General features: G+C 44.5%; 1 protein-coding gene across 2 annotated transcripts in view; it reads left to right on the plus strand.

Annotated features, from left to right (window-relative positions):
- SERPINF2 (serpin family F member 2) overlaps positions 1-27,797 on the plus strand; it is a 143,832-nt gene that overhangs the window by 63,809 nt on the left and 52,226 nt on the right. For both annotated transcript variants that reach the window (XM_069226128.1, XM_069226130.1), the window contains one exon: positions 12,648-12,719. In XM_069226128.1, coding sequence (XP_069082229.1) covers positions 12,648-12,719 — 72 coding nt within the window. The remainder of the gene's footprint in view (positions 1-12,647; positions 12,720-27,797) is intronic.

Consider the following 27,797-nt stretch of genomic DNA (forward strand, 5'->3'; position numbering starts at 1 on the left):
TGCCCTCTGAGGGAACTGAGCCCATTGAGTTGGAACCTTATTAGGTTGAACTTTTAGGCCCAGGGGGACCCACAAGGGAACAGTTGTGTAAGGGGTAAGAAACCTGTCCCTCTCTTGAAGGCCTTAGGCAGCAAGCTGCTGAAGAGACCAAAGGAAAAATCACTGGAACACATAAAGTCTATTGGGAAGATGTACTCCTCTACACTGAGGCAAGAGATCCCAAACCTGGTGCCACTAGGAGAGTGGTAGTGCCCCAGGAGTTTAGGAAGTTCATTCTGACCTTAGCTCATGATATTCCACTTGCTGGGCATTTGGGACAAACCAAGACTTGGGAAGAGGTTAGTCAACCATTTCTATTGGCCCAACATGTCCCAGAAAGTAAAGGAGTTTTGTGTCTCCTGTGCCACCTGTCAAGCCAGTGGTAAGACAGGTGGCCATCCAAAGGCCCCTCATTCCACTTCCAGTGGTGGGGTCCCCTTTGAAAGTGTGGGTGTGGACATAGTGGGTCCACTTGAACCTCCCACAGCCTCAGGGAACCAGTATATCCTAGTGGTAGTGGATCATGCCACTAGGTACCATGAAGCAATTCTCCTTAGGTCCACTACTGCCCCTGCAATAGCTAAAGCACTCATAGGTATCTTTACCAGAGTAGGATTTCCTAAGGAGGTGGTGTCTGACAGGGGTACCAACTTCATGTCAGCATACCTGAAACACATGTGGAATGAGTCTGGGGTGACTTACAAATTCACCACACCATACCATCCACAAACCAATGGTCTTGTAGAAAGATTTAACAAGACATTGAAAGGCATGATCATGGGGCTCCCTGAAAAACTCAAAAGGAGATGTGATGTCCTCTTGCCATGTCTGCTTTTTGCCTACAGAGAGGTGCCTCAGAAGGGAGTAGGGTTTTCCCCCTTTGAACTTCTGTTTGGCTATCCTGTCAGGGGACCACTAGCTCTTGTAAAAGAAGGCTGGGAGAGACCTCTTCATGAGCCTAAACAAGATATAATGGACTATGTACTAGGCCTATGTTCGTTCCAGGATGGCAGAGTACATGGAAAAGGCAAGTAAAAACCTTGAGGCCAGCCAACAACTCCAGAAGATGTGGTATGACCAAAAGGCTGCTATGGTTGAATTTCAGCCAGGGCAGAAAGTCTGGGTTCTGGAACCTGTGGCTCCCAGGGCACTTCAGGACAGATGGAGTGGCCCTTACCCAGTGCTAGAGAGAAAGAGTCAGGTCACCCACCTGGTAGACCTAGGCACTAGCAGGACCCCCAAAAGGGTGATCCATGTGACCCGCCCCAAACTCTTTCATGACAGGGCAGATGTGAATCTGTTGATGGTGACAGATGAGGACCAGGAAGTTGAGAGTGAACCTCTCCCTGATCTCCTCTCCACTGACCCTAAAGATGGCTCAGTAGATGGAGTGATCTATTCAAACACCCTCTCTGGCCAACAGCAATCTGACTGTAGGAAAGTCTTACAACATTTTGCTGAGCTCTTTTCCCTAACCCCTGGTCAGACACATCTGTGTACCCATGATGTGGACACAGGAGATAGCATGCCTGTCAAAAACAACATTTTTAGACAGTCTGACCAAGTTAAGGAAAGCATTAAAGTGGAAGTCCACAAGATGCTGGAATTGGGAGTCATTGAACACTCTGACAGCCCCTGGGCTAGCCCAGAGGTCTTAGTCCCCAACCCTCACACCAAGGATGGTAAGAGAGAGATGAGGTTTTGTGTGGACTACAGAGGACTTAATTCTGTCACCAAGACAGATGCCCATCCCATTCCAAGGGCAGATGAGTTAAATGACAAACTAGGTGCTGCCAGATACTTAAGTACCTTTGACTTGACAGCAGGGTACTGGCAAATCAAAATGGCACCAGGAGCAAAAGAAAAGACAGCATTCTCCACACCTGATGGGCATTGTCAGTTTACTGTTATGCCCTTTGGCTTAAAGAATGCCCCTGCCACCTTCCAAAGGTTGGTGAATCAAGTCATTGATGGCTTGGAATCCTTTAGTGCAGCTCATCTTGACAATATTGCAGTCTTTAGCTCCAGCTGGCAGGATCACCTGGTCCACCTGAAGAAGGTTTTGCAGGCCCTGCAAGCAGCAGGTCTCTCTATCAAGGCATCCAAATGTCAGATAGGGCAGGGAACTGTGGTTTACTTGGGACACCTTGTAGGTGGAGGCCAAGTTCAGCCACTCCAACCCAAGATCCAGACTATTCTGGACTGGGTAGCTCAAAAAACCCAGACTCAAGTCAGGGCATTCCTTGGCTTGACTGGCTACTACAGGAGGTTTGTGAAGGAATATGGATCAATAGTGACACTCCTCACAGAACTTACCTCCAAGAAAATGCATAAGAAGGTAAACTGGACTATATAATGCCAACAGGCCTTTGACACCCTGAAACAAGCTATGTGCACAGCACCAGTTCTAAAAGCTCCAAATTACTCCAAGCAGTTCATTGTGCAGACTGATGCCTCTGAACATGGGATAGGGGCAGTTTTGTCCCAAACAAATGATGATGGCCTTGACCAGCCTGTTGCTTTCATTAGCAGGAGGTTACTCCCCAGGGTGCAGCGTTGGAGTGCCATTGAGAGGGAGGCCTTTGCTGTGGTTTAGTCCCTGAAGAAGCTGAGACCATACCTCTTTGGTACTCACTTTGTAGTTCAAACTGACCACAGACCTCTCAGATGGCTAATGCAAATGAAAGGTGAAAATCCAAAACTGTTGAGGTGGTCCATCTCCCTACAGGGAATGGACTTTATAGTGGAACACAGACCTGGGACTGCCCATGCCAATGAGGTGGCCTTTCCAGGTTCTTCCACTTAGAAAATGAAGACTCTCTTGGGAAAGGTTAGTCTCATCCTCTTTCGTTTGGGGGGGGGGGTGTGTGTAAAGAAATGCCTCCTTGGCATGGTTACCCCCTAACTTTTTGCCTTTGCTGATGCAAAGTTATGATTTGAAAGTGTGCTGAGGCCTGCTAACCAGGCCCCAGCATTCTTTCCCTAAAACTGTACCTTTGTCTCCACAATTGGCACACCCTGGCATCCAGGTAAGTCCTTTGTAACTGGTACCCATGGCACCAAGGGCCCTGATGCCAGGGAAGGTCTCTAAGGGCTACAGCATGTCTTATGCCACCCTGGGGACCCCTCACTCAGCACAGACACACTGCTTGCCAGCTTGTGTGTGCTGGTGGGGAAAAAATGACTAAGTCGACATGGCACTCCCCTCAGGGTGCCATGCCAACCTCACACTGCCTATGGCATAGATAAGTCGCCCTCGCCTCTAGCAGGCCTTACAGCCCTAATGCAGGGTGCACTATACTCCAGGTGAGGGCATAGGTGCATGAGCACTATGCCCCTACAGTGTCTAAGCAAAACCTTAGCCATTGTAAGTGCAGGGTAGCCATAGGAATATATGGTCTGGGAGTCTGTCATAAACAAACTCCACAGCACCATAATGGCTACACTGAAAACTGGGAAGTTTGGTATCAAACTTCTCAGCACAATAAATGCTCACCGATGCCAGTGTACATTTTATTGTGAAATACACCCAGAGGGCATCTTAGAGATGCCCCCTGAAAACATACTCGACTTCCAGTGTGGGCTGACTAGTTTTGCCAGCCTGCCACACACCAGACATGTTGCTGGCCACATGGGGAGAGTGCCTTTGTCACTCTGTGGCTAGTAACAATGCCTGTACTGGGTGGAGGTGATTCTCACCTCCCCCTGCAGGAACTGTAACACCTGGCGGTGAGCCTCAAAGGCTCACCCCCTTTGTTACAGCGCCACAGGGCATCCCAGCTAGTGGAGATGCCCGCCCCCTCCGGCCACGGCCCCACTTTTGGCGGCAAGGCCGGAGGAGATCATGAGAAAAACAAGGAGGAGTCACTGGCCAGTCAGGGCAACCCCTAAGGTGTCCTGAGCTGAGGTGACTCTGAATTTTAGAAATCCTCCATCTTGCAGATGGAGGATTCCCCCAATAGGATTAGGGATGTGCCCCCCTCCCCTCAGGGAGGAGGCACAAAGAGGGTGTAGCCACCCTCCGGGCTAGTAGCCATTGGCTACTAACCCCCAGGCCTAAACACACCTCTAAATTGAGTATTTAGGGGACCCCAGAACCAAGCATGATAGATTCCTGCAACCTGAAGATGAAGAAGGACTGCTGACCTGAAGCCCTGCAGAGAAGACGGAGACACCAACTGCTTTGGCCCCAGCCCTACCGGCCTGTCTCCCCACTTCAAGAAAAACTGCAACAGGGACGCGTCCCCCAGGGTCCAGCGACCTCTGAAGCCTCAGAGGACTACCCTGCATCTAAAAGGACCAAGAACTCCCGAGGACAGCGGCCCTGTTCCACAAAGACTGCAACTTTGCAACAAAGAAGCAACTTTTAAAGACCACACGTTTCCCGCCGGAAGCATGAGACTTTCCACTCTGCACCCGGCGCCCCCGGCTCGACCTGCGGAGAACCAACACTACAGGGAGGACTCCCCACTACGACCCTGTGAGTAGCCAGAGTTGACCCCCCTGAACCCCACAGCGACGCCTGCAGAGGTAATCCAGAGGCTCCCCCTGACGGCAACTGCCTGCTCCAAAGAACCCAATGCCTGGGAAACACACTGCACCCGCAGCCCCCAGGACCTGAAGGATCCGACCTCCAGTGCAGGAGCGACCCCCAGGTGGCCCTCTCCCTTGCCCAGGTGGTGGCTACCACGAGGAGCCCCCCCTCTTGCCTGCCTACATCGCTGAAGAGACCCCTGGGTCTCCCATTGAAACCTATTGCAAACCCGACGCCTGTTTGCACTCTGCACCCGGCCGCCCCTGTGCCGCTGAGGGTGTACTTTTAGTGCTGACTTGTGCCCCCCCCGGTGCCCTACAAAACCCCCCCGGTCTGCCCTCTGAAGTCACAGGTACTTACCTACTGGCAGACTGGAACCGGGGCACCCCCTTCTCCATTGAAGCCTATGCGTTTTGGGCACCATTTTTACCTCTGCACCTGACCGTCCCTGAGCTGCTGGTGTGGTAACTTTGGGGTTGCCCTGAACCCCCAAGGGTGGGCTACCTTGGGCCCAACTTTGAACCCTGTAAGTGCTTTACTTACCTGAAAAACTAACAAATACTTACCTCCCCCAGGAACTGTTGAATTTTGCAGTGTCCAATATTAAAATAGCTTATTGCCATTTTTGCCAAAACTGTACATGCTATTGTGATGATTCAAAGTTCCCAAGATACCTGAGTGAAATACCTTTCATTTAAAGTATTGTTTGTAAATCTTGAACCTGTGGTTCTTAAAATATACTAAGAAAATATATTTTTCTATATAAAAACCTATTGGCCTGGAATTGTCTTTGAGTGTGTGTTCCTCATTTATTGCCCGTGTGTGTACAACAAATGCTTAACACTACCCACTGATAAGCCTACTGCTCGACCACACTACCACAAAATAAAGTATTAGAATTATCTCTTTTTGCCACTATCTTACCTCTAAGGGGAACCCTTGGACTCTGTGCATGCTATTTCTTATTTTGAAATAGTACATATAGAGCCAACTTCCTACAATGTATCAATGCCGCATCTTCAAAAGAAGTGGTTAAAAAAAGAAAATAAGCAGCAGTTTGTCAGAAAACATAGTGTGACATTTGATTCCTTTGTTTTTGAAGGAAGTGTGACAAGATAAATACAGAATTTAATGGCATCTTTATTTATTGCTTCGTTTTTCATGACCCACTAAAAATCAGCTTGTGACGCAAATGATCCACACTTTGGGAAACACTGCTCCAAGACTTTTGTTTCAGTGACTAGGTCTATTCTATGACAAAACTAAGAAGGATGCTGTGTCTTCATATTAACTTAAACAAGTGAATTATGTACAAACAAATGGGGTAGGTGTATGAAAAGGAAGAGCAAACTATAATTCCAAGTTGATTGTGGCAGTGGTGTAAGGCAGGGATGTAGACCTGCATAATGTAATTTATTTTCTCCAAAGCCAGACAGGCCTATGATCTGCTGCATAGTTCATCTTTATTTAAACAAATTCATATTTGCCTGCAGTGTGCCCTCAATATAATCTTAAATTGTGCAAAAACTGATGAACAGAATGTTTGAATTATTCTCATCTATTGGTAATTACTCTGGCATCCCCAATTCATCATTATTTTGCACACTATGCCATCTCAGTTTGTTCTTAGGTATATGCAAATCAGTCTTAACCGTGCTCCAGTGGGAACAATCCAGCCCAAACTGCCAAGCCAGGTCCTTCCTGAATCGGAGCACAAACAGTCCAGGACTGGTTTCTCCGTGCTCACTGTGCCACTGAAATTAAGGTATTCCTGGTTGGTGAGTCCTTAATAAGGGCGAAACCAGTCCTGGGTTGCTTGTGTTCCATTTCAGGGACAGCTTCGCCTAGCAGTTCGGATTGGACTGTTCCCACTGGAGTTGGGTCAAGGCTGAGGTCAAAAGTGAGGTGGCATGGTGGATGCAAAATGATGGATTGGGTATTGGCGCGAGCGATCGTCAGTGGCTGAGATTAGTTCAAACATTCCGTCTGTCACTTTGCTTTTTGATGCACTGAGCTCACTGTGCTACTGGACTCAAGCTATACCTGTCTGATGAACCCATCCATAATAAGGGCAAAACCAGTCCTGGGTTGCTTGTGTTCTGGTTCACAGAAGACCTGGCCTAGCTGTTTGAGCTGAACTGTTCCCATGAGGAACAGGGTTGAGACTGCTTTGCATATGGCTGGGTCCAGACTTAGCTGGCATGGTGGGGGACAAACAATGGATTGGGATGTGCCCTGAGGATTGGCAGTGGCTTAGACTAATTCAAGCATTCCATCCATCACCTAATTGTTTTAGCATTTGATGGCTTAAGTGCTCACCACTGGAACCAAGTTATACTCTGCTGAAGAGCCATTAACAAGGGTGAAACTGGTCCTGGGTTGCTTGTGTTCTGGTTCAGGGAGGACGTGGCCTGGCAGTTCGGGCTGAACTGTTCCCATGAGGAACAGGGTCAAGACTGATTTGCATAGGGCTGGGTTCAACCTGACGTGGCATGGTGGGTGAAAAATAATGGATTGTGATGCGGCCCTGAGGACTGCTGGTGGCTGAGATTAACTCAAGCATTCTATCCATCACCTTGTTGTTCTTGCACTCAGTGTAATCTTAGGACACACTGGAAGTGATTTACTTACAATAAGTGAAAGTAAAGTAGAAATACTAGTGTAGACCAAAAACCCCTTCCACTATACATGGAACGCTGGGCAAAGTAAATTAAAGTAACTAAATCCCGAGAGATACTTGAGTATTTGTGTGGACGAATATTTACAGTAAAAATATGAAGATGATCGAAAATGGCTCTAGCAATGGGGCAGCCTAAATGAGGTCTGATGGTGGTTGTATGATGGAGCAATGCTGTTGCACCGTGTGCCGCTCTGCAAGCAGAAGGTTCGGTTCGGGACATGGCGTGCAGCAGCAGGACGCGACGCGCCCCGAGCCTTGCATATGTTTGTCGAGGCCCCAAGTTGGGCATGGGGCCTCGTTTTCTCTTCAGTGTGACGCTTCCCCAGTAGATCCTACTCCCCCCACTCACCTCTTTTCTTTCTTCGTTTCTTTCCTGTCGCCCTTATTTAAAGCTCCTTATATACTTACTATCTTTCCCATGTTTCTTTCTCTTTTCCCCGCATGCTTCCTTTTTTTTCCCTGCATGCACAGGTTCCCTATTCACTATGGTATTTTTTCTATAGCATTCTAACACTGGATCCCAATTCAAGATGGCACCTTTTTATTTCCTGTTGGTTACTTCCTGTTCCTGGGGTATAGAAGGTGTGTGATTCTTGTTCTCTTTGCACTGCAACACTTCCTGTTTGGTGGTGATCTTCGCTCCTATTTCTCTGCATCTGCTATTGAAACTTTGATATTGTTCCAGCTTTTTTCTGGTCATTTTTAACTTTTGTTTTGATTTTCTTTTACTCTTGTTTGTTTCAGGAGTTCCCTCTTGTTGAGGTTTTTTCTCGTTGTTTTTTTTTTCCCTCTGGGACTCCTTCTGGAGGGCACGGACTGCCTTTGGCGTTCCCTCAGTCAGCAGCACTGTGGCTACCAGAAAGGGTCGCCCCTATTTGGGCTAAGGCAGAACTTACAAGAAGCCTGCCACACTTCCTGTGGGTCACAGAACCAGATTACGAGTAGGTCGTGACACATTGCTGGGAATACTGTCCTATCAACTATGTCATCAAACCAAACATGTCAGTATACATCTCGTTCTGTAGAGAGTGGATGAAACTTTTAAGTGTGAAGATACATCTATAAATCCGAATTTTATAATAGGATTAAATATAATGTACATTTTTATCATACATGTGTCTGCTGAGAAGGTAAAAAATGAAAAACAGCAGAATTCTGAATATATTTGCACACACACACAATTTCATGATATATTCCATTACAAGCTAGAAACATACACCACCCTCCTGACTACACAAATAAGACACACCCCATACCGCATTTACTCCCTACTTTTCTCTCTTCACCAACACCTAACACAAATATGCCAACACAACAACTCTCATTCACCTGGCTCTCAGCCATTGCACAATTTAGTTCACTTAAACATGACCCACATGCTCATCCACAATCCATAGCCCATACACCTTCCACCCTAAACAGATGCAAACAAAATAAACAGAATGTCACTCTTCACAACTTCACATCCCCATGTCTATCACACAAAAAGGCTACTCTACAAAAACTACACAATTCACCAACTCACTCTCATCCTACACACACAAACCCTTCAAAGTGTCTACTAAGCCGGGTGGACAAGGAATACAACATACAAAAACAAAACGATTGCTAACCTCTTACAGCTAGTACCAGCACTAATTACACACCTGCAATAAGTACAAATATACTGCTCACTGTTCTACAAAACAAAGTCACATCACCACCAAAACACAATCCCTGAATTATCTTCAAATAAATGCACAATCACTCTAAAAAAACAAGCACTACAGCTATGACCTACTCACCGACACACAAACTGACTTACTCTTCAGAACTGAAGCATGTTTAGGAGATGAAATGGCCCCAGAATTCCATGAAGCTGTTCCTCCAAGCTATCAAACTATCAAACAAAATTGAATAGGCCAAAGAGGAGGTGGACTAGCTGTTACATTAAAGTAAACAATAAATCTCACCAATTCTGATGAATTTCCTTGCAAGGTTGTGAGGCTCTCATTACCAGATGCAACCCGACCCCAGCTTCCTCCTGTAACTTCCTTCTCCTTTACAGGCCACGACCTAGCAATTCACCATTCCCAGACACATTTCTAAACACAGTTCCAAACCTTATAACACTACACTCCAACCTATGCATTCTTGGCGACCTAAACATTTAGTTTGACAAACCCAGTATGCCCCATCCAAAAACCATCATCACTGTCCTAGTCACAATTAACCTACGTGACACAATTCCACACATATTGATCCTAGATGTCATTTTTGCTAATTCAGGATTAGTTACCTTTCACAGGATGACTCCAGTTACATTGTCAGACCACCATTTGATAGCATTCCAACATAAAGCACCACAAATCAACACACCTAAGACCACTTTACATGCATCCACCTATTGACTGTGGAACAAACACAATTTTGAACACTTAAAAACCCAACCAACATCCAAAACAGATCTAGACACAATCAACTCTGTTCAAAAGCTTCATGAGTGGCTAATACCACTAAGAACAACAAAGCAAGACAAATGAAAAGCAAGCACCTTGGACAAATACAGAACTAAAAGAGATAAAACAACAAATTAGAAAGCTGCACTGCACCTGGATCAAAACAAACAGAAATCAAGACAAACTTCCCCTACAGAATCTTAACAGAATATGCAAGTCAACAATCAAAATAGCTAAAAAAAAATATTATTCAGACAGAATTCAAAATCCTCAATGTGCAAATAAAGAATTTTGTAAAATTCTCATCAAATGTCATAAACATAAATGCAGAGAAGGAACTCATCACATTTCTCAAGAATTTACTGACAAACTGGCAAGTCCACAACCAACACAACCAAAGCAGACATGTTCGACTCCTATTTAAAACAAAGAAAAACCATCAGCACCAACCCATTTCCAAAAATCTTTTCCAAGAGTAGGCTAATCCAGCGACCGTATTCCTTCAAACAAATATAACAAAGTGAATTTATGGATCTAGCCAAGGCAAACAGGCCAGCCAGCTACCCTTCTGATCCTTGTCCACCAGTCAATCAACCACTGTATTTATAGAGCACAGTTTATCACCCTGGGTGGTATCCATGAGCTTAACGTTGTTGCTGCGTATCCGGGCTACTCCTCGAAGAGCCATGTATTGGGGTCATTCCAGTTCTTGGCAGCTAGGTAGGCAGCGGCTGCGTCGGATTTTCAGGACATGGGCGAGTGCTAGTGTTCTCAAGTGGGGCTCTCTGGTTGGCTGGTGGCAGAGAGTCTGCAGTTAGCTCGGGTCCGATGTTGTGGGGGGCTTTGTAGGCGATGATGAGAACTTTGAATTTGCATCTCTTGTGCACCGGCAGCCAGAGCAGACATCTGAGGTGGAGGTTGATGTTGGTTCTTCTGGTAACGTCTAGAATGAGTCTTGCTGCTGTGTTCTGGATGGTCTGGAGTTGGTGGATGAACTGCGCGGGGGGTCCAGCGTAGAGGGCATTTCCGTAGTCAAGTCTGCTTGTGATGACGGCTTGAGTGACTGCCTTTCTGGTTTCGAGGGGGATCCATTTGAAGATCATCTGTAGCATGCAGAGGGTGTGGAAACTGCCGGAGGCCAGTGCCTTAATTGTTTGAAGGTGAGTTTGCTGTTGATGATGATGCCGAGGTTGCGGGCATGGAGATGGGGGTTGTCCAAGTGTGCAGGGCCAACAGGAGTCATACCGCGGGGAGGGGTTGCTTCCGAAGATGATCACTTCCATCTTGTCCGTGTTCAGTTTCAAGTAGTTGGATTTTGTCCAATCAGCAACATGTGTCATGGCATTGCTGAAGTTGTCTCTCGGGGTGACATGGTCTTTGGCGAGGGAGAGTATTAGTTGGGTGTCATCAGTGTAAGAGATGTTTTTGAGTCCATGGGAACGAACAATCTCAGCCAGCGGCATCACTTAAACGTTTAAGAGGGTGGGCTGAGAGAGGATCCCGGGGGGACAAGGCATATGATGCTCTTAGGTTCAGAGGTGAAGGGTGGAGGCGGACCCCCTGAGTGCGGCCGTGGATTTATTTGAGGGCATTGCATCGGATCCCATGTGGTGGAGTCTGACAGTGAGGGTAAAGTGGGAGATGGTGTCAATTGCAGCAAAGAGGTCTAGGAGGATCAGGACTGCTTTCTCTCCATGGCCGAGGAGGGATCTGATGACCTCTGTTGCAGTGATAAGGATGGTCCTGGTGTCGTGGTTGGAGCGGAAGCCGCATTTTGAAGAGTCACGTTCAAGAACATTCTTCTAACTAGTTCTGCTGCCACAAGAATAAGAAGAATCATCAGTAATTTATTTACTAAGGAAATCTTTCCTGAAGACCTAAAAAAAATATACATATGCCCATTTTTAGAGAAAACAAACCTGGACCTGCATGATCCCAACAACTACAAATCAATTACAAATGGGCCTTTCCTGGGCAAACTGATAGAAAGAGCAGCATTCACCTAGATGACACAATTCACTGATGATAACTCCATACTTTCAGATTACCAGAAAGCATTTCTGCACAGGAAGAGGCACCGAACCGGCCCTCATCGCCATCTTGGATGACCTTAAAAAACAGTCTCTTGGACCTCTCAGCCTTCAACACAGTTCACCATAATATTCGAATACAAAGTCTCTACGAAGATGGCATATGGCTCGCGACTGAATCACATCCTACCTTCAAAACAGAACAAATATCATCTATTCTCCCCCTTTGTCTTCCAAACCATACTTCACAAAAGCAATGGTCCCTCAAGGCTCTATCATTTCACCCATGCTTCGACGCCTTATCAGGGGTAGTAAGCGCTATATAATTACAATTACAATTATAATATTTTCCAATAAATCTTAAAGGAACTCCCAGGATATTTACATATGTCTCTTTACCCTGAAACAATCTGAGGGCTTGATTTGGCCACGTAAATGTGCTACAGCGGATAGGGACGTGCTTGAATTAAAAGGGAAGAACGCATATGCCGCTCGTACTCTACTTACTCAAAGATTGTACCTGGCCTAGCAACTGTCAGTCTTTTAGTATGCAATGTTGAATTGCTGTGCACTCCCTCCAGAAAACAAATTATTTTCAGAACCTTGCCAATTTGAATCCAAAGGCATTAGAGGTTGATGAGAAACCTTAATGGGGTTGCTGCTTGCCTACGGTTTATCATTCCTAATCTCTACTGTCACAGAAATTCACTATTTTCAAAAAATGATGGCACATCCATATCCTGTTTCATACACCATATGATGGTATGATAATATGATGATGATCATATGATCTCCTCACAGAAACAATTGCTGTAATTGGTCAGTGTGTGCTTTTCCGCTATACATTTTTTTTATTTCAAGTAATTATTGGTATTATAAGATTCAAAAGAAATGTTAATTTCTCACCTTCTGCTTTTCACTCACAGGTGGGAGGAATTACTGAAGTGGAAAAAGTGATACCTCTGACAAAACTGGAGCCAAGTTCCCCTCGAAAACAGGTACTTAAGAGAAAGCAAACAGACACAGTGGGTTTAATCATTTTTTTGTGGTCAGCCCTTGGAGAATGCATCAGAAAGGAGAGCACTGAGCCTTAATCTTAGGAAGCTTATTTGATAATGTTGTGCCTAATATAAATAAATTAGAAGTCACAGGGCTCCCCAATAGCAACGGTGACTACCTTATCAGCCTCTTCCCCAGCGGAAGAAACGCTCAGCCAGACACATTGTGCCTAAATAACTCAATAGAGGATTTTCTTCCAGGCTGAGTGGAAGCACATAGAACCAAAAGAGCACAAAAAGAAGCAAGACACAGAATCCTTTACACAAGAACATGCAAAAAAGGCGCAGCAGAACTCTACCAGTGCATTCTGTGCTCCCACCATCAGGGTCCCACTTTCACTTTATAGCTTTCAGCATTCAACAGCACATTTAATCTCATTGAACACTAACCTTTCCAATAACAATTGGTGACCTATGACCCAACATGTTAAGCCCCCACCCCGTTCTTTCTTAAGATGTGCTACTGTCTACCAGAGCATATGTATTTACAGACAAAAGGGCTTCTACAAACAATAGTATGGGAGAGCTTTGATTCCGCTTCTTTGTTAAACATCTTTACATAAGTTAGATTGGGCTGTGGTTGTATGTTTATGCTTCCATTACAGTCGCATGTAGAGTGAAGTGTCCATTCACTACAGTGGGGGAGTTATGCGTCTTTTAACAGCACTGAAATGGGACTTTCTTTAGTAAAGGTGGCCACCATGTTCAAACGTAATGAAAGCAACATAAAGGACTTGATGCGCTGTGGATTTTTCTCTACAAGCTGGCTACTGACTCATTACATTTGAGGTGTTCGAGGTGATTTCTCCTGCTGTTGCATATTCATCCAACATCAGTGCTCATCAAGGTTGATGAATATTTCGACCCAGAAAGAAGTGTGGTAGCACCATCAACACAATTGCAATACAAACCCAATTAATTAAAAAACCATGACCAATGTGGCCACAGAAGGAAAACTCCAATCAGGAATAAAGTTAATGTATTTATCACAAACACAAGCTCAAAGTCACATAGAAAATGTGCAAAGCCAAGTCATAAAGATTTATAATCACCAAGGTTTGTCCAAGGCATTGAAATAAATGTAGGCAAACTAACATTAGCAAAACTAAACATTAAAGAAGAAGAATACGTATCATAGGCAAGAATATCTGAGTTACAGAAATTAGTCTTTGCTCAGGTTTAACAACCATTACTCACTTCAAATTAGCAGAATCCATAATCTTTGGTTGGGTACAGGTCAATCCTACAACTAACTGAATCAGGGAAATACATGTGTGGTGAGAATTAAATGCAGGCAAAATATAAAAAGCATAGAAAGGACAAAAATAATTTGGAAAAAGATAAACTCAGACTGCAGGTCACTAACTTAGGTAGGAAAAAGTTAGGTAAAAAGGGACAGCGTCAGCATATCAGAAGCTCGGTCAAGAGTCTTCTGAAGGGGACATAAAATAATTTCTAAGTCTAAAAGGGCCTTTCAAAGGGGCATTGATTGAGAGGGAGATATATATCTCCGAGGTACACTGCATTCAGAAATTCTTCATGAGCAAAGAATCAGGATCAGCAAGGCTTCTGCAAACATCTGAAGTTCTCTGAAAGCTGCTAGGAACTTCAGGACTGCTTAAAGTTAAAATGTCCATAGATATTTTAGAATTCCCAAAGCATTCTGATTCTTCAATGGTATTAGTCCATGTCACATTGAATGGGCATCATCAAATCGAAATCCATCACATGACTCTAAGTTGAAACATCACAATACTTTCCCAGGTCTGTCATGGGAGCATCTTCCCTCTGCTTGACTGCATGCAAGTTTGAAACAATTGTATACTATATCAGTCAATGTTCTACAATGTTTTTCTGTAAGGACACTACACTACATTCTGTCTATACTGAAACAATAGAGACTATTATTAGTCTTCTCATGAGATCGTAACCTAAAAGAAAGTTCACGTCAAGAAATAAATTAGCATTTCTAGTGCGGTCATGAGTTACAGGCCTCACTCACCCTTACACAAGGGAAATCATAATAATGCAATAAGTTAAAATGTTTTAGTCAAACATGTAAAATGCAAGCATTAATTCAACATTATTAACATCTCATTATTAAGAGTAACACATTTCATTTCAAATGGAATTGCTTTGTTAACACATTTCTTTAAGTATAATAGAGAAGTGCATTTCTCTTATTTTTGCACATATTTATAATTTATTAATCATTAGAAATTCAATATCATTTTTATTTGCACTGAACTATAAGCTGAAATACAAGCAAATGCACAATTAAATTACATGGCAGTGCATCTTCTACACTTAACTGTTAATACAGTGATTAACATAAAACATAAACTGTCACATTCTGATGACCTTATTGACAATCAATCAATCAGTAATTTGTTAAGCGTGCTACTCACCCGGTAGGGTCTCAAGGTGCTGGGCGGAGTGAGCTACTGCTCAAAGAGCCAGGTCTTGAGGTGCTTCCTTTAGGTCAGGAGGTCCTGGGTCAGACGTAGGTTGACGGGGAGGGAGTTCCAGGTCTTTGTAGCAAGGTGGGAGAAGGATCTGACACAAGTGTCTCTACTAAAATTTATATTACATCACTCCTGTGACATTCAGACTCTGTACGTGTCTCAGTGTCAGCTTTTCCCCATCTGCCTCGGGCCGCAGACTGTCCACAGAATACCTAGGTAGACACTTGTGTCCTGTCCTGCCTCTCTCTTCCCTCTGCCTCTTGTGCAGCAACAGGAGTATACTATCCCTTTCAACGGGGTGTCCTCAGCGACTGGCATTTAAAAGGTTAAGGAATCCTCGATTCTCTGTCTCTGCTGATATTGTGATCCTTTGTATAAAGAATGTGCCAGAACATGAAATGGTAGCAATTTTACATGCAAAGGTAACGTAAGCGCTGTCTCTGCTAATGAATGGTAGCGTCCAACGGCTTTCGAAGTTTCGAGGAGCTGACGAGACTTGTATGTGTGAGTTGTTTGTGTGAGGTTTTTACTCTTTTTCCCTACTATAAATCAAGGATTATTGCTAACAGAAGACAAAGATTAATTCTGGATTGGATAAACTACTCATGTATGGATGGAAACTTGAAAACTGAGCTCTAATATTGAATGTTCTATTCTTGGTTTTCTTGGACCTCTTTGTGCCCATTTTCCACTCTCCACTCTTTTACTTGTGCCTCTATGCACTCATTTTTACACTCTCCACTCTCTCTCTTTGTGTCTATTTTTCACTTTCCACTTTCTTTTGGACCTCTTTATGCCAATTTTTCTCTCTCCGTTCTTTTTTGTTTTTGTCTCTTTGCATCCTTTTTTCCTACTCTATTTGTGCCTCTTTGTGCCCCACTTTTCCTTCGCTCCCGTTACTCCCGCGTTCTCCCAACACCCACACACCCCCCACACTTAACCACCTACCCATGCTTCTTACCTGCATCTATGTTGCGTGCCTTCTCCTGCACCCTGCCCTCCCCTAGCCCGCACTCCACCTGCGCGCTTCCCCCCTCTTAGGACTTGCTTAATGGCAACCACTGTGCGACCCCATTGAGCAGGTGCCCATATCCCACTTCCACTTACCTGGAACAGTCCTCCGATCAGTCAAAGGATCTTCCGTACCCAGTCTCTACGCCCGCCTTGTTCTTGTGCTCGTCCTTCTGTCTCGCTCTCTGCTCCTTCCTCTCGCCCTTCTGTCCGTTCTTTCTCTATCTCTGTGCCCGTTTTCCTCTCTCTCTCTCTCTCTCTCTCTCTCTCTCTCTCTCTCTCTCTCTCTCTCTCTCTCTCTCTCTCTCTCTCTCTCTCTCTCTCTCTCTCTCTCTCTCTAGTTGATCTCTCTTTGTGCCCATTTTTCGCTCTCCACTCTCTCCCTTTCTGCCTGTTTTCCACTGTCTCTCCTGGGCCTTGTTGTGCCCACTTTCCACTCTCCACTCTTTTTTTGTGCCTCTTTATGCCTACTACCCCTCCAGGACTCTCGAGCCACCTCAGTCCTGGCTTATTCTCCCCATTGACATACTTTGAAGCAAAGGCAATTTTAGACGGGAGACAGCTAGAATAAAACCATTTTAGGATTAAAAAATTGTGTCTCATTTGAATCTGGTCTGTTGGCATTTATGCGGTAGTGACTGCAAAGCTCGTATAGATAATTTCTTCCAAGGTGTCCAAAAAACTGTTGGGCTTTTGCAGAAAAAACAATTCATGCCACTCCTATATTTGGTTTTGTGCCATTGCAAATGCTGGGCCCTTGCAAACTGCTATAGCAGTGGTCATTCAGTCACGTCCTGCCATGTTACCTGCACAGTGTACATGGGTAACTTAAGATGGCCGCCAAGAGTGGCTTGTTTATAAAAGGACCCAGAAAGTCAGGATTAATTAAAAACTGATGTCGAAAATGGTCCTATATTACTGCCCTTCCATTTTACAGGCAAAATACTGATCTGTTTGTGAAGAATTAGTTTTAAAACATTAAGGTAATCCAGGTCAGCAAAGTTGTTCATGTCTTTATTTAATGTGTTTTATTTACTATTGCATGCCTAAAACTATTTGTATTTTGTGTTTCTGATTTTTTTCTTGAAACATATTACAGTGAGTAATATGAAAAGAGTTGCCATTTTGTATCTGTGCAAGTTCAAATTTGTGGGTGAATGTTAATAAACTGGGCCACAATTGAGAGTGCTGGAGTTCAGGCCAAAGTGAGCTTCTAACAGTGACTTTCAGGGACGGCTCCTCCGCAATGCTTTATGGGCGTCGGCCCCCTGGCTAAGAGCCAGTAGATGAAAAATAAAACAATAGTTTACTATTGTTTTGTTTTTCATCTGCTGGCTCAGCCAGCAGTGCAGGGAGGAGTAGGGCTGGGCCACGGAAGGTGAGTGGGGAGGAGAGTGAGTGTACCTAAGTGCGCACCTGTGTTTGGCTGGCCGTCTCAGGCCGGCCAGACACACATGCGCCCTTACGTTCCTCCAACCCGGCTGTGTTGAACAGCTGAGCTGGAGAAACTGCACTGACTCCAGGGTTGTGTTTGAGTGGCAGTCCAAGCCACTTGGACCAATCCTGACGCTGCTTTCATGCTAGGTTTAGCATGAAAGCAGTGCCAGAATTGCTGGGGAGCCTGTGTGGTGTCCCAGTGAATAATGGGACACCAGAAGAGGAGCAAGGCGGCAGGTGTCAGCAACGACGGCAAGAACAGTAAGTGTTTTTTTTGGGTTTTTTTCTTGTCACTGTCGTCGCCCCCGTCCCATCCGCCCCCTTGACATTTGTGGTGGCCGCCGCTGCCTCTCAGAGGGTCATAGAGATGTTCAGAGTATGTGCTCATCCACTCCTTGAGATCTCTGGAATGTAAACAGAGCAGTGGTCAGGTGTGGAAGGTGTAATTGTGAGTCTATGCAAAAGTGTGCGAAGTAAGCTTGCAGCTGGCGTAATATTGAAAGGGCGAAGGTTAGAGACAATGCAGTGCTTACAAGTGAGTGGTTGCAGTGTATGAGTGTGGGGTATGAGGTGCAGGTAAAGCAAGGAAGTACGGCCAGGAGAAAAGAGGGTGCTGAAGAAGAAAGATGTGAGAAATGATTTGAGAGGATGGACGGTTTCAGAAAAATATCAGGAGAAGACGGTGTAAGTGTTTCCTACTGAGCGACTTCAGAAGAAAGTGATGTGAAGCGGAGACAGGAGTGATTGAGTCAGTAAGAAGACCACTATCTGGCTGTTCCTCAGACCATAGTGATGTTTAACTCAGTCTCATAATCTTAGAATTGGAAGATTTTCCAATGTTATTATACACAACGTAATTATTGACGTGACTTATTCGTCTGATTCCCCTACCACGCGTTGGCAAAACCAATAGGTGTGGCATGTTTTCAGTGCATTGTATGATGTCTTTGGAATAACAGAAAGCTCACAGAGAGGTGCCAAAACACTGGTCGAGTGGCACACTATGGGAAGCAAAGAATTTTAGTGCCACATCCTTTATTTCATAGACTGTGCATCTTGGAAACCTTATTACACTTTTTAGGCCGCGCTCCTTTTTGAGACCTCCCGGCACCAACTTTTTAAATCCAACTTAAAGCCCTGCGTAAAGTACACATTCCTCACCTTGAAATTACAGGTAAAGGGGGATTGTAACCTAGGAGGATCGTACTCAGGATAAAGAAGGAGCAAGATGCCCTCCAGTGTAGTCAACAGATATAAAGCATTCTGTGCATTGCATGTAGAACTTGGAATAAGTTAACCGCGGTCTGTAGTGGATTGGCACACATGCCCCTACGCAAAGCCAAAAGGTTATATATAGCATGGAACTTATAAATGGATAACACATGGAGATGATTCATACCACTGCAACAGTGCAGTAGGAAACACGCAATTCGTTGTTATCTTCTGAAGAAACACAAGCTTGAACCCTTCCCAACCCCCCTCTAAAGTGGGTTCAGCCAAGAAGCTCGCATCTGTGTAGTTTTTTGCAACGTGGCCGCTGAGTTTTGTCAATTGGGTCATGTGGAAATGTTTAAGACTTGGTCACGCAACAAGCTATAAATGGGCACAGTCTGTAAACTACTTTTTCCTTGTGGTAAGTGCAAAATCAGCTTGGTATCTACAAAAACTTCATGTAATAATAAGTGTGGTGAATTTAAGCTCTTCTTTCCTCTCCTGCCTTCATCAAGTACAACCAGTCATGTTCTAGGCTTACTAACGTGGCACAACTATAATTTTACTCTCCTTTCTGTAAAAAAACTTCCAGAAACTGCAGGGAGACACACAATTCTACCACTCGGCGGTCTCAATCTTATTGTGATAAAAATGGTACCACGTTGGTTTGACTGGGCCTAGTGCCCACAGAAGGAACGATTCAAACCAGGGACAATGAGAGACCTTGCAAATAGCATAGCTACCCACATCGCAAATATCTCCAGGGTGCATTTTGGAGCCTTTGTGTCGCTGGCTCTAGTTGGAGCCTCACAAGTCAGGTAGTATTTTTGATCAGGAGAAGTGTGAACATCATTGGATGGAAGGAATTTTGTGGACCCCCACAGATTCTGGACGTCTCTGTCAGAGAAATGTGAGGAAAATGCATGCTTTTAGCCTGTCAGACAAAGTTTGAGTCTTGCAGAGCATTGTGGGTGAGTGAGATGCACGTATATTACACCACCCTGGACGCCAGTGGATGTTCAGTTTTCAAAAATGTCAGGGAATGTTTTGGTTCTTTTCAAGGTCATCCACTACTGAAGTACAGACTTATACCGGTTGGTTTTGGCACTAGTGGTAGTAATAGGATCAAAGAATAAATAGTGCTAACAGTATCAGGATATTCCGTACCCCAGCAGCCTCACAATTGCCTGTAAACACATACTGCCAGCCACTGTTGGGGGATAGTGCTTTGGCAAAGGTTCTTTTCAGTTTTAACATCAGCCTTCTACCTACATAAGATCCCTATACAATCAAACCTAGGCTACTACTCTTTGACTACCTGTTCATGTCTATCTCACCAAGGGCCACATGTACAAGTAGTTGGATTTGCGATTTCCTAATTGCGATTCCTTGCAAATCGTAATTAGGGAATCGCAATTCCAAATGTAAGAAACTCCATTGAGTTTCTTTTGCGATTCCCGGTGTGTCGCAAATAGACCTGCCTCATTAATATTAATGAGGTAGGTTGCAATTTGAGAACCCATTGGGAATGGCGGCACTCACAGGGATGGTGGCCTGCTGGAGTCAGAAGACCACCATGTCTGTGACTGCTTTTAAATAAAGCAGTATATTTTTTTTTTAAATGCAGCCGATTCACTTAAATGAAAAAATGCTTTTGCATGCATTCACAAAGGGGAAGGGGTCCCTCTTGCGAATGGGTTAGCACCAACTGTCACAAAACAATCATACATCATACATCATACAATCATACATTGGACTGCGACTCGCAACTGCGACTGCGACTCCTAATTGCGACTCGTAAAAGATTACCGAATCGCAAAAATGGGTCTGTACATACGAAAATACTTTTTTCTCGTTGCAAATGGCACGATTCGCAGAATCGGGCCATTTGCGATGACAAGAAAGGTACGTACATGTGGCCCTAAGGGCCTTAGGGTTTGGTGGACAGGGTAGACAATCAAAACATGGTGCATTTCCTGTCCACCAATTTCTGTAGTGCGTTGAATGAAGTGTACTAGTTATGCAGTGGACGGAATTTCTGCCATGTTTCAAAAGAGGATCAAGATGGCAAACAGTCCACAAGTATGACATATATTTATATGTATATATATCTTCAGCACACACACTTTACTAAATCCAACTCCTTCCCTTCCAGTGTGTGGAAGGATGTTGGGGGTGTCAGAGGATACACTGGAGGCCTATTCCTCAGACATTGTGAGCAAACCTACCTTTGAAAACTGGTTTAAACCTACTGGGGCAGATATCACTAAGTTCCCAAAAGAGTACTTCACAAATGACCAACGGTTTAGTGGCCAGGGCACTCATTCAAAACATGACACGTAACCTGTCCACCGTTATGTGTAGTGAATTGAGTGTATTGCACTTGTAATATGATATGGTGGACAGGACCTCTGCACGTTTTGACAGAATATGAAGGTGGCAAGCAACACCGATGTGTACCTCTTTACTGGTGTCAATAAAGACACAGTGGCTGAAATTTAATTTAGGAGGAACAAAATTTGGATTAGAGTCCCTCTTTCCAAATGAGATGAAAGAATTTACAAAGCTGCACAACTATGTAAGGAATGGACCATGGAAAGCATGTGTACATTAACAGCCATTTGGGGCAGATAGTAACTCTTAATCTGTGTGATCCACTGCAATCATTTTCTCAGAATTTCACTTTTGTGTAGTACAAAACGAAGCACGCTGGAAAACACAGGCCAGGCTGAGATGGGCACTGGAGACACGTAAGTTCTCATTATCCTAATGAGACTACTGGATTCGGGTGGCAGAATCACTTGTACTGTGGGGAATTAGTCTATTCTCGCACAATGTGACACCTGTCGGCCTAATCCGGGTTTGTTCCGGCTGACTAGGAATGCCTCATCTCCACGCACCCGTGGCTCAACAACGAGGTCAGAACCACAACCTCGTTCTAACCACTAATGCCTTTACCACAAATGCGTTTACAATGATTTTACCGTTGTAAACGCTTTCCTGGTAAAGGCATTCCTGGTAAAGGCATTAGCAATCAGCATGCATGATCCAGCATGCTTCCCCCCTAGCCTCCCACCCCCAAAAATTACCGTGACCCCCCCATCCCCACAACAACCCCAACCCCCACCCCCAAAATTACCAGAACCCCAACCCCCCCAAAACCTAAACCACCCCAGCCCTTAAACCTAAACCCTGACCCCCACCCCAAACCCTAATCACCCCCAGCCCCCCACCCCACCCCAAAAACTAAAAATACCCTGAGTCCCCACCGCGCCCCTAAAACCTAAACACCCCAACCTCCCAACCCACCCCTTAAACCTAAATCCTGCCCCTCAAACCCTAATCACCCCGAGCCCCACTATCTCCCCCAAAAAACAGCTCCAGTCCCAGCCCAACTTACCTCCTCCTTCACCGCGTCCACTCCGACTCCCTTCTTCTGTACCTTAACCATGTATGCATGTTGTTCGGACATGCGTGGTTAAGGTACCAAAACCAGGAAGCCATGGAAAACAAAAGAGTTGTTTCGCTTTAGTTTTTCACAACTTCATGGTTCCGGACTCGTTCTTCTGGGTGTTTCCCGGCGCATGACATACATGTCTCCTCAGGAGAATCGTGGTCACTCAGATCTCATCCGTCTCTCTCAGTTACATTAGTCTCACATATGCAAGGACAATCGGAGGCAGAATAAAGTAACTGCATCTTAGATAATAAAGCATGTATTGCAATAAGTAGGACGATGAAGCACAATAAGATTAAAATTGTGACAAGGAGAGTAAAACACAAGAATAAGGCTACCATATTGTCACTAGAGTTTGTAGAGATAGTTCCTACCTAAGCTACATTAGAGCACAGCATGTTAAGCTCTAATTCTACCATTCAGGTTCCCCTTGGGAAGACATCATCCCTCATACCTGAGCAAGAGGCCTGTAGTCTACATAAGCAGCTGTAGTGAAGCAATCAGCAATCAGCATACAGTAGTGGTCATCTGGCTGGAATCTCCCTCTAACGTACATGGGTCAAAGTAGTGTTTTTATATTAAAATAGCTGATGTTCCAAGAAAGGATCCCCACGTAAGAGTGTGTATGTTTCTGTGAACATTGGAGACAAAGGGTAGCACTTTTGCCGGCAGGCCTAGTTTGCTAAAATAATGTGTATAAAATTATAGCTAAAATGGCTACACAACAACAGTAATACCTACTCTCTTGCCTCTTTCCTTACCGAACATAAACTCTAAATCAGCGAGAGAGGTGACTCTTTTTGTTCTGTTCCAGGAATGCGATCAGCAAAGTGTCAGTCCTGCTGGCTTGCAATGTTCTCCACAAAAGATGAAGTATAGGGTACTGCTTCTACAGCAGTAACGCTTTCAGTAACAGCCAGCTGAAAGTCAAGGAAGGACACCAGTATTCTATGTGGTGCTCAACCATATGCATTGTATGTTTCCAGCTGAATCAGGTGAGTGGCCAACTACTCACTCTGTTTACAAGTTTTATGATTCACACATTATATAATTGAAGAACATAAATATTTTTAAACACTCCACCCATCTACTTGTTTTAATCAAGTATACAGGTGGGCTTGTGGACTTCTGCTGACTCACCCAAACCATTACTGGAGAAGTGCTCTCATCGTTAAGTGTAGTGAGCACATATACCTGCCTGAGAAGTTGACAGCGCTGAGTTTGTTGCAATGCAACACATAGAACACATGGCTCTGGCCTTGCTGGAGCTTCTTACTAACAAGTTCCTGAGGAAATCCTTTGTGGAGCTTTCTAATTGTACCGTGAGCCACAGTATCACCTTTGTACAGCTTTGTACAGCTTGACTCCTGCATAGGAGTTATCTACATAAATGTTATAATTTTTATGAAAGAGAGATCGGGCAAGCTTATATGCTGCCTTCTCACTAAGAACTAACTCGGTAGCGCAACCTGCAGAATTTATTTTGGCATCCATTCAGGCTGTAAACATAATCAGTAGAGCTCTCGCGCATTGAGTACATCTTGATGCCGTAATAGCAGTCATTTTTTGTACAAGATCAAGGACTCATCAAATACTACATCCTTTTCAGGGGTATAAATCTCTGGAAACGTGTCTGACAAATGCTCCACAAAAGGCAAAATTTTGAATAGCCTGTCACGATCTGGGTGGTTCTAGGGTAATGGAACAGGAAAATCAAAAACCTGTTTCTGCTCATCAGCGGTGCAAAGCTGGGTGGTACCCAAACTCTACAAGTAGACCAATAGGATAGTATGTTTGGTTTGTTCCCTATTCCCTTGTTCAGTATAAGACCCAGAAATGTTTACAACTCGCCAAGTGAAGTAGGAGTCCACACGTGCGCCCCGAGTACCTCCATGCTTTCTAAGAAACTCTTCAACACCCAAATTTATTGCTGCAGAGTCTCTTCAAGGAAGTCTTCAATGAGAAAAAAGTTAGAAGAAGCCATTAGGCAAAACATTTTTGCTTTTGACCTTACATTTAACATCTATAGTGAATGTGGGTATTTGTGGTTGAAGTCTGCCAAGTGAGCAGTCTGCCTATGCTGTGCATGATATCTGCCTGTACTCTGGATTGGTCTATTCTGTCACTGGTTCACCATTGCACAAATTGTGCTTGCAAAGGGACATAATGACTGCCAGGGGCATGTTCCTCAGGATCACTGAAAGATGTTTCATCATCAGAAGCAACCCCAGTGGAAAGATCACTTCAAGATTCTCCTTCATGACCCTCTCCTTCAGATGCCGTCTCAGTATCAGACCCTGCCTTAGACCCCTCATCCATTATTTGAATTAGACCCCCAGAAGCAGCTAACAAATGAGATTCCATGTCTGTTTTCTATCTAAAACCTTCTGGCCTAGGTAGAACAGAGGCACTCATAGAAATTAATGCTATGGGTGTGCTAGGAATTTAAAGAATGGAATGCAAAGCTTTGAGAGTGACAGTGCAGTAAAGTGCTTGCAACAACATCTAAAAATGGGAGAAGCACTTGTCTGACTCAACGCTGCAAAGAACATCCCCAAAAAAAGATCAACGCTGTGAAGAACTTACCCTAAAAAGCTCAGAGAAAAAGAGCAAAAAACAAAAATAAAGTTCAAATTGCAACACACCCAGTAAAGCAAAAGCACATTATACCAAATTTGTCAGTGAACCAGAAGAAACCTCCTTAAGAGACATGTGACTTATGCAAAAACAAAATGAGGGTGACTCACAATGATGTTAGCCTTGTGCACTATGTGACCGTCTCTTTCATTCCATCACAGCATAGGGCAGTGTGTGAGCTCTCATCAGCCACTGATCAGAAACCATGCCATTAACATTTTACCTCCACCCAGCACAACATACATCAAGAGGCAGTGAGTGAACCCACTTCAGCCACTAATTAGTATTTTACCCATTCACTTTGTACTTTCCCCCGGACAGTCTATATTGCTGGGGAAATGGGTGAGCTTATTTAAGCAATGCCATTCACGTTTTACTTCCACCCACTGCAACATATACCATGTGGAAATGAGAGAGCCCACTTCAGCCATTGATCAGTTGTTGTGTCATTCACATTTTACTTCCACCCAGCACAGCATACATCATTGGGGACATGTGTGGCCACACTTCAGCAAATTATCAGTTATTGTGCCATTCACGTTTTACTTCTTTTCACCAGGGAATACATCATGGGGCAATGGCTGAACCCCATTCATCCACTGAATATTTATTCAGCTGTTCGCATTTGGCTTACACCCACCAGAGCAAAGGGCAGTTTGTCAGCCCACTTCAGCTGTTGATCAGTTACTGTGCCATTCACATTCTTCCCACCCACTGCAACAGATATCATATGGAAATGGGTGAGCCCACTTCATCTATAGATTTTATTGTGCCATTTGTATTTTATATCCATTCTCCACAAGTTATATCTTGGGTGCAATGACTCCTCTTTGTTTGTTTGTTTGTTTACTGTGCTCCCTGGGGGTGGTGCTAGAAAGGTTCCGGGCAGCAGAACTAAAAATAAAATGGCTGCCAAATTTTCATGCTCACACCGGGAAATGAAAAATCAATAGACATTATTTTGCCCACAGGGATGTCAATGCATGCCAAAGGAGGCTGGCCTCCACAGAAAAAGCAGAAATATCTGATGTCTAGTGGGATCCCTGCTTGTGGATCATGGTGCATCTGCGATCAGTGAGCTAGGGCCTGTTTGAAAAAAGCATTGCTGAAAAGGGAGATTCTCCCCTTTCCAGTGTTGCCTTCCCCAAAACTAAAGGTGGTGGCTGGCGAGAGAGATCCCTCTGGACATGTGCAGAGCTGCACCCACCTGCCCCTTGTGTTGCTGCCCAGTAGGATCGGTGATGTCCGTGTGTTATGGGGTGCACTGCCATCACTGATGGGTCAGGGGAGGAGTGGTGATTGATGCAGAAGCGATTATGCGCCAACCACCACCGGTGCCTACATGGGGGAAAGCCTACAGTGAGATAAAAGGAGGTTTCCCCACACACCATAGGAGTTTGACCCATTGACATCCTCCACACTGTTGAGATAGCGTGGTGGGCATCAACGGGTCAACCTCTACAACTACTGGGGTAGCAGATGACTCCTGAAATTCTTGTCAAGTGCAAAGTCGGTGTTCCTAAACAAAAGAGTTGTGCAAGAATACTTTCCTGAATCTAGGTCAGTCTTTCATACACTTCCAAGCAATAACAGTCTGCGAGTGTAGCAGCCATGTATCTCAGTTGCATAGTAAGGAGGCTCTGCACTACAAGGAAGTAATATCATAAATGCTCAAGCTACCTTCCACCATTGCAGGTCTTGTGAGCATCCTTTGCCTGCATAAGTCATGTAGTCCTTCTGGTCTTTATTCCACTGGGGATGCAACACCTTTTTCCAGGTGGTACCCACTCTCTGCATACCCCACCAGCCTCTTCTGCTGCCAAAGACACCTATGTTCAAGAGGTTCAAAGTGATGCGTCTCCACGCACTGCTAGTATGCAAAGGTAAGTGTGCACTGCAGTTCATTTCACTTAGCTCGACATTGACATGATCAGAAATGAATGCTTAGAATTCTTACTGGCAGACATGCATGAGTGGATTCCAGTGGATAGAAGGAGATTTGTTTGCCTTTTGAATAATGATACTTTCTACAAAAAGTGTTAAGGACAGGACGCTAAAAGGAATTCTGAATTTCCTCCTTGAATGTCTAAGAAAAAGCCGGCTCTTCCCAGTAATCATGGTGCCACCCTGCACTGAATAGTATACGTGAGGCTCCAAGTCAGGAGATGAAAAAACATAAAAAACCTCCTTGGCAATCTTGTAGCAGTTAATAAATAGCAAGGCAATAAATTCCTGCTGATTTCAGGGAAAAGGAATGAACCAAGCACGGACATCCATAAGTAGATTCAGCAGACATTCCAAATGCAAAAAATGAAAATCAGGAACACAAATAGAAACAAGTGAGTGAAGAGCATCACACAAAAAAGGAGACAAACGTATTGTGATGCATCCATTGTAGGAAAGGACTTCACTGTATCTTGGATTGAGAATCTGACTTATTATTCTCTGGACAGACCACCATCTTGGAAATGGCTGTTGTAAGATTTGTCGACTCTCCTAGAACTCATCGCATGAGTTTTGCACGCTAAGAAGCCTGCAGTTAACATCCTTTGTCCATTGCTGCACTCCACAGTCCTGCAGCTGCCCTTCTTGTCTGACACACCGAAAGGCTCTTGGAACACTCCTCTGGGTGACTTCAGCACCAGTGTGGTTTAGATAGTGAGGACACTTAACCACATAGTGCATGCAAAGTCCAACAACATGCTGCCTGACAGAGCAAGGAGACCCATCTTCTCCTGAACGCTTGCAATTTCTGCTAAGCTGTTGCCACAAATATAACAGTTTGCCCCATCCTGATAC

The sequence above is a fragment of the Pleurodeles waltl genome, chromosome 3_1 (assembly GCF_031143425.1).
Source record: "Pleurodeles waltl isolate 20211129_DDA chromosome 3_1, aPleWal1.hap1.20221129, whole genome shotgun sequence".
Classification (NCBI taxonomy): Eukaryota; Metazoa; Chordata; class Amphibia; order Caudata; family Salamandridae; genus Pleurodeles; species Pleurodeles waltl.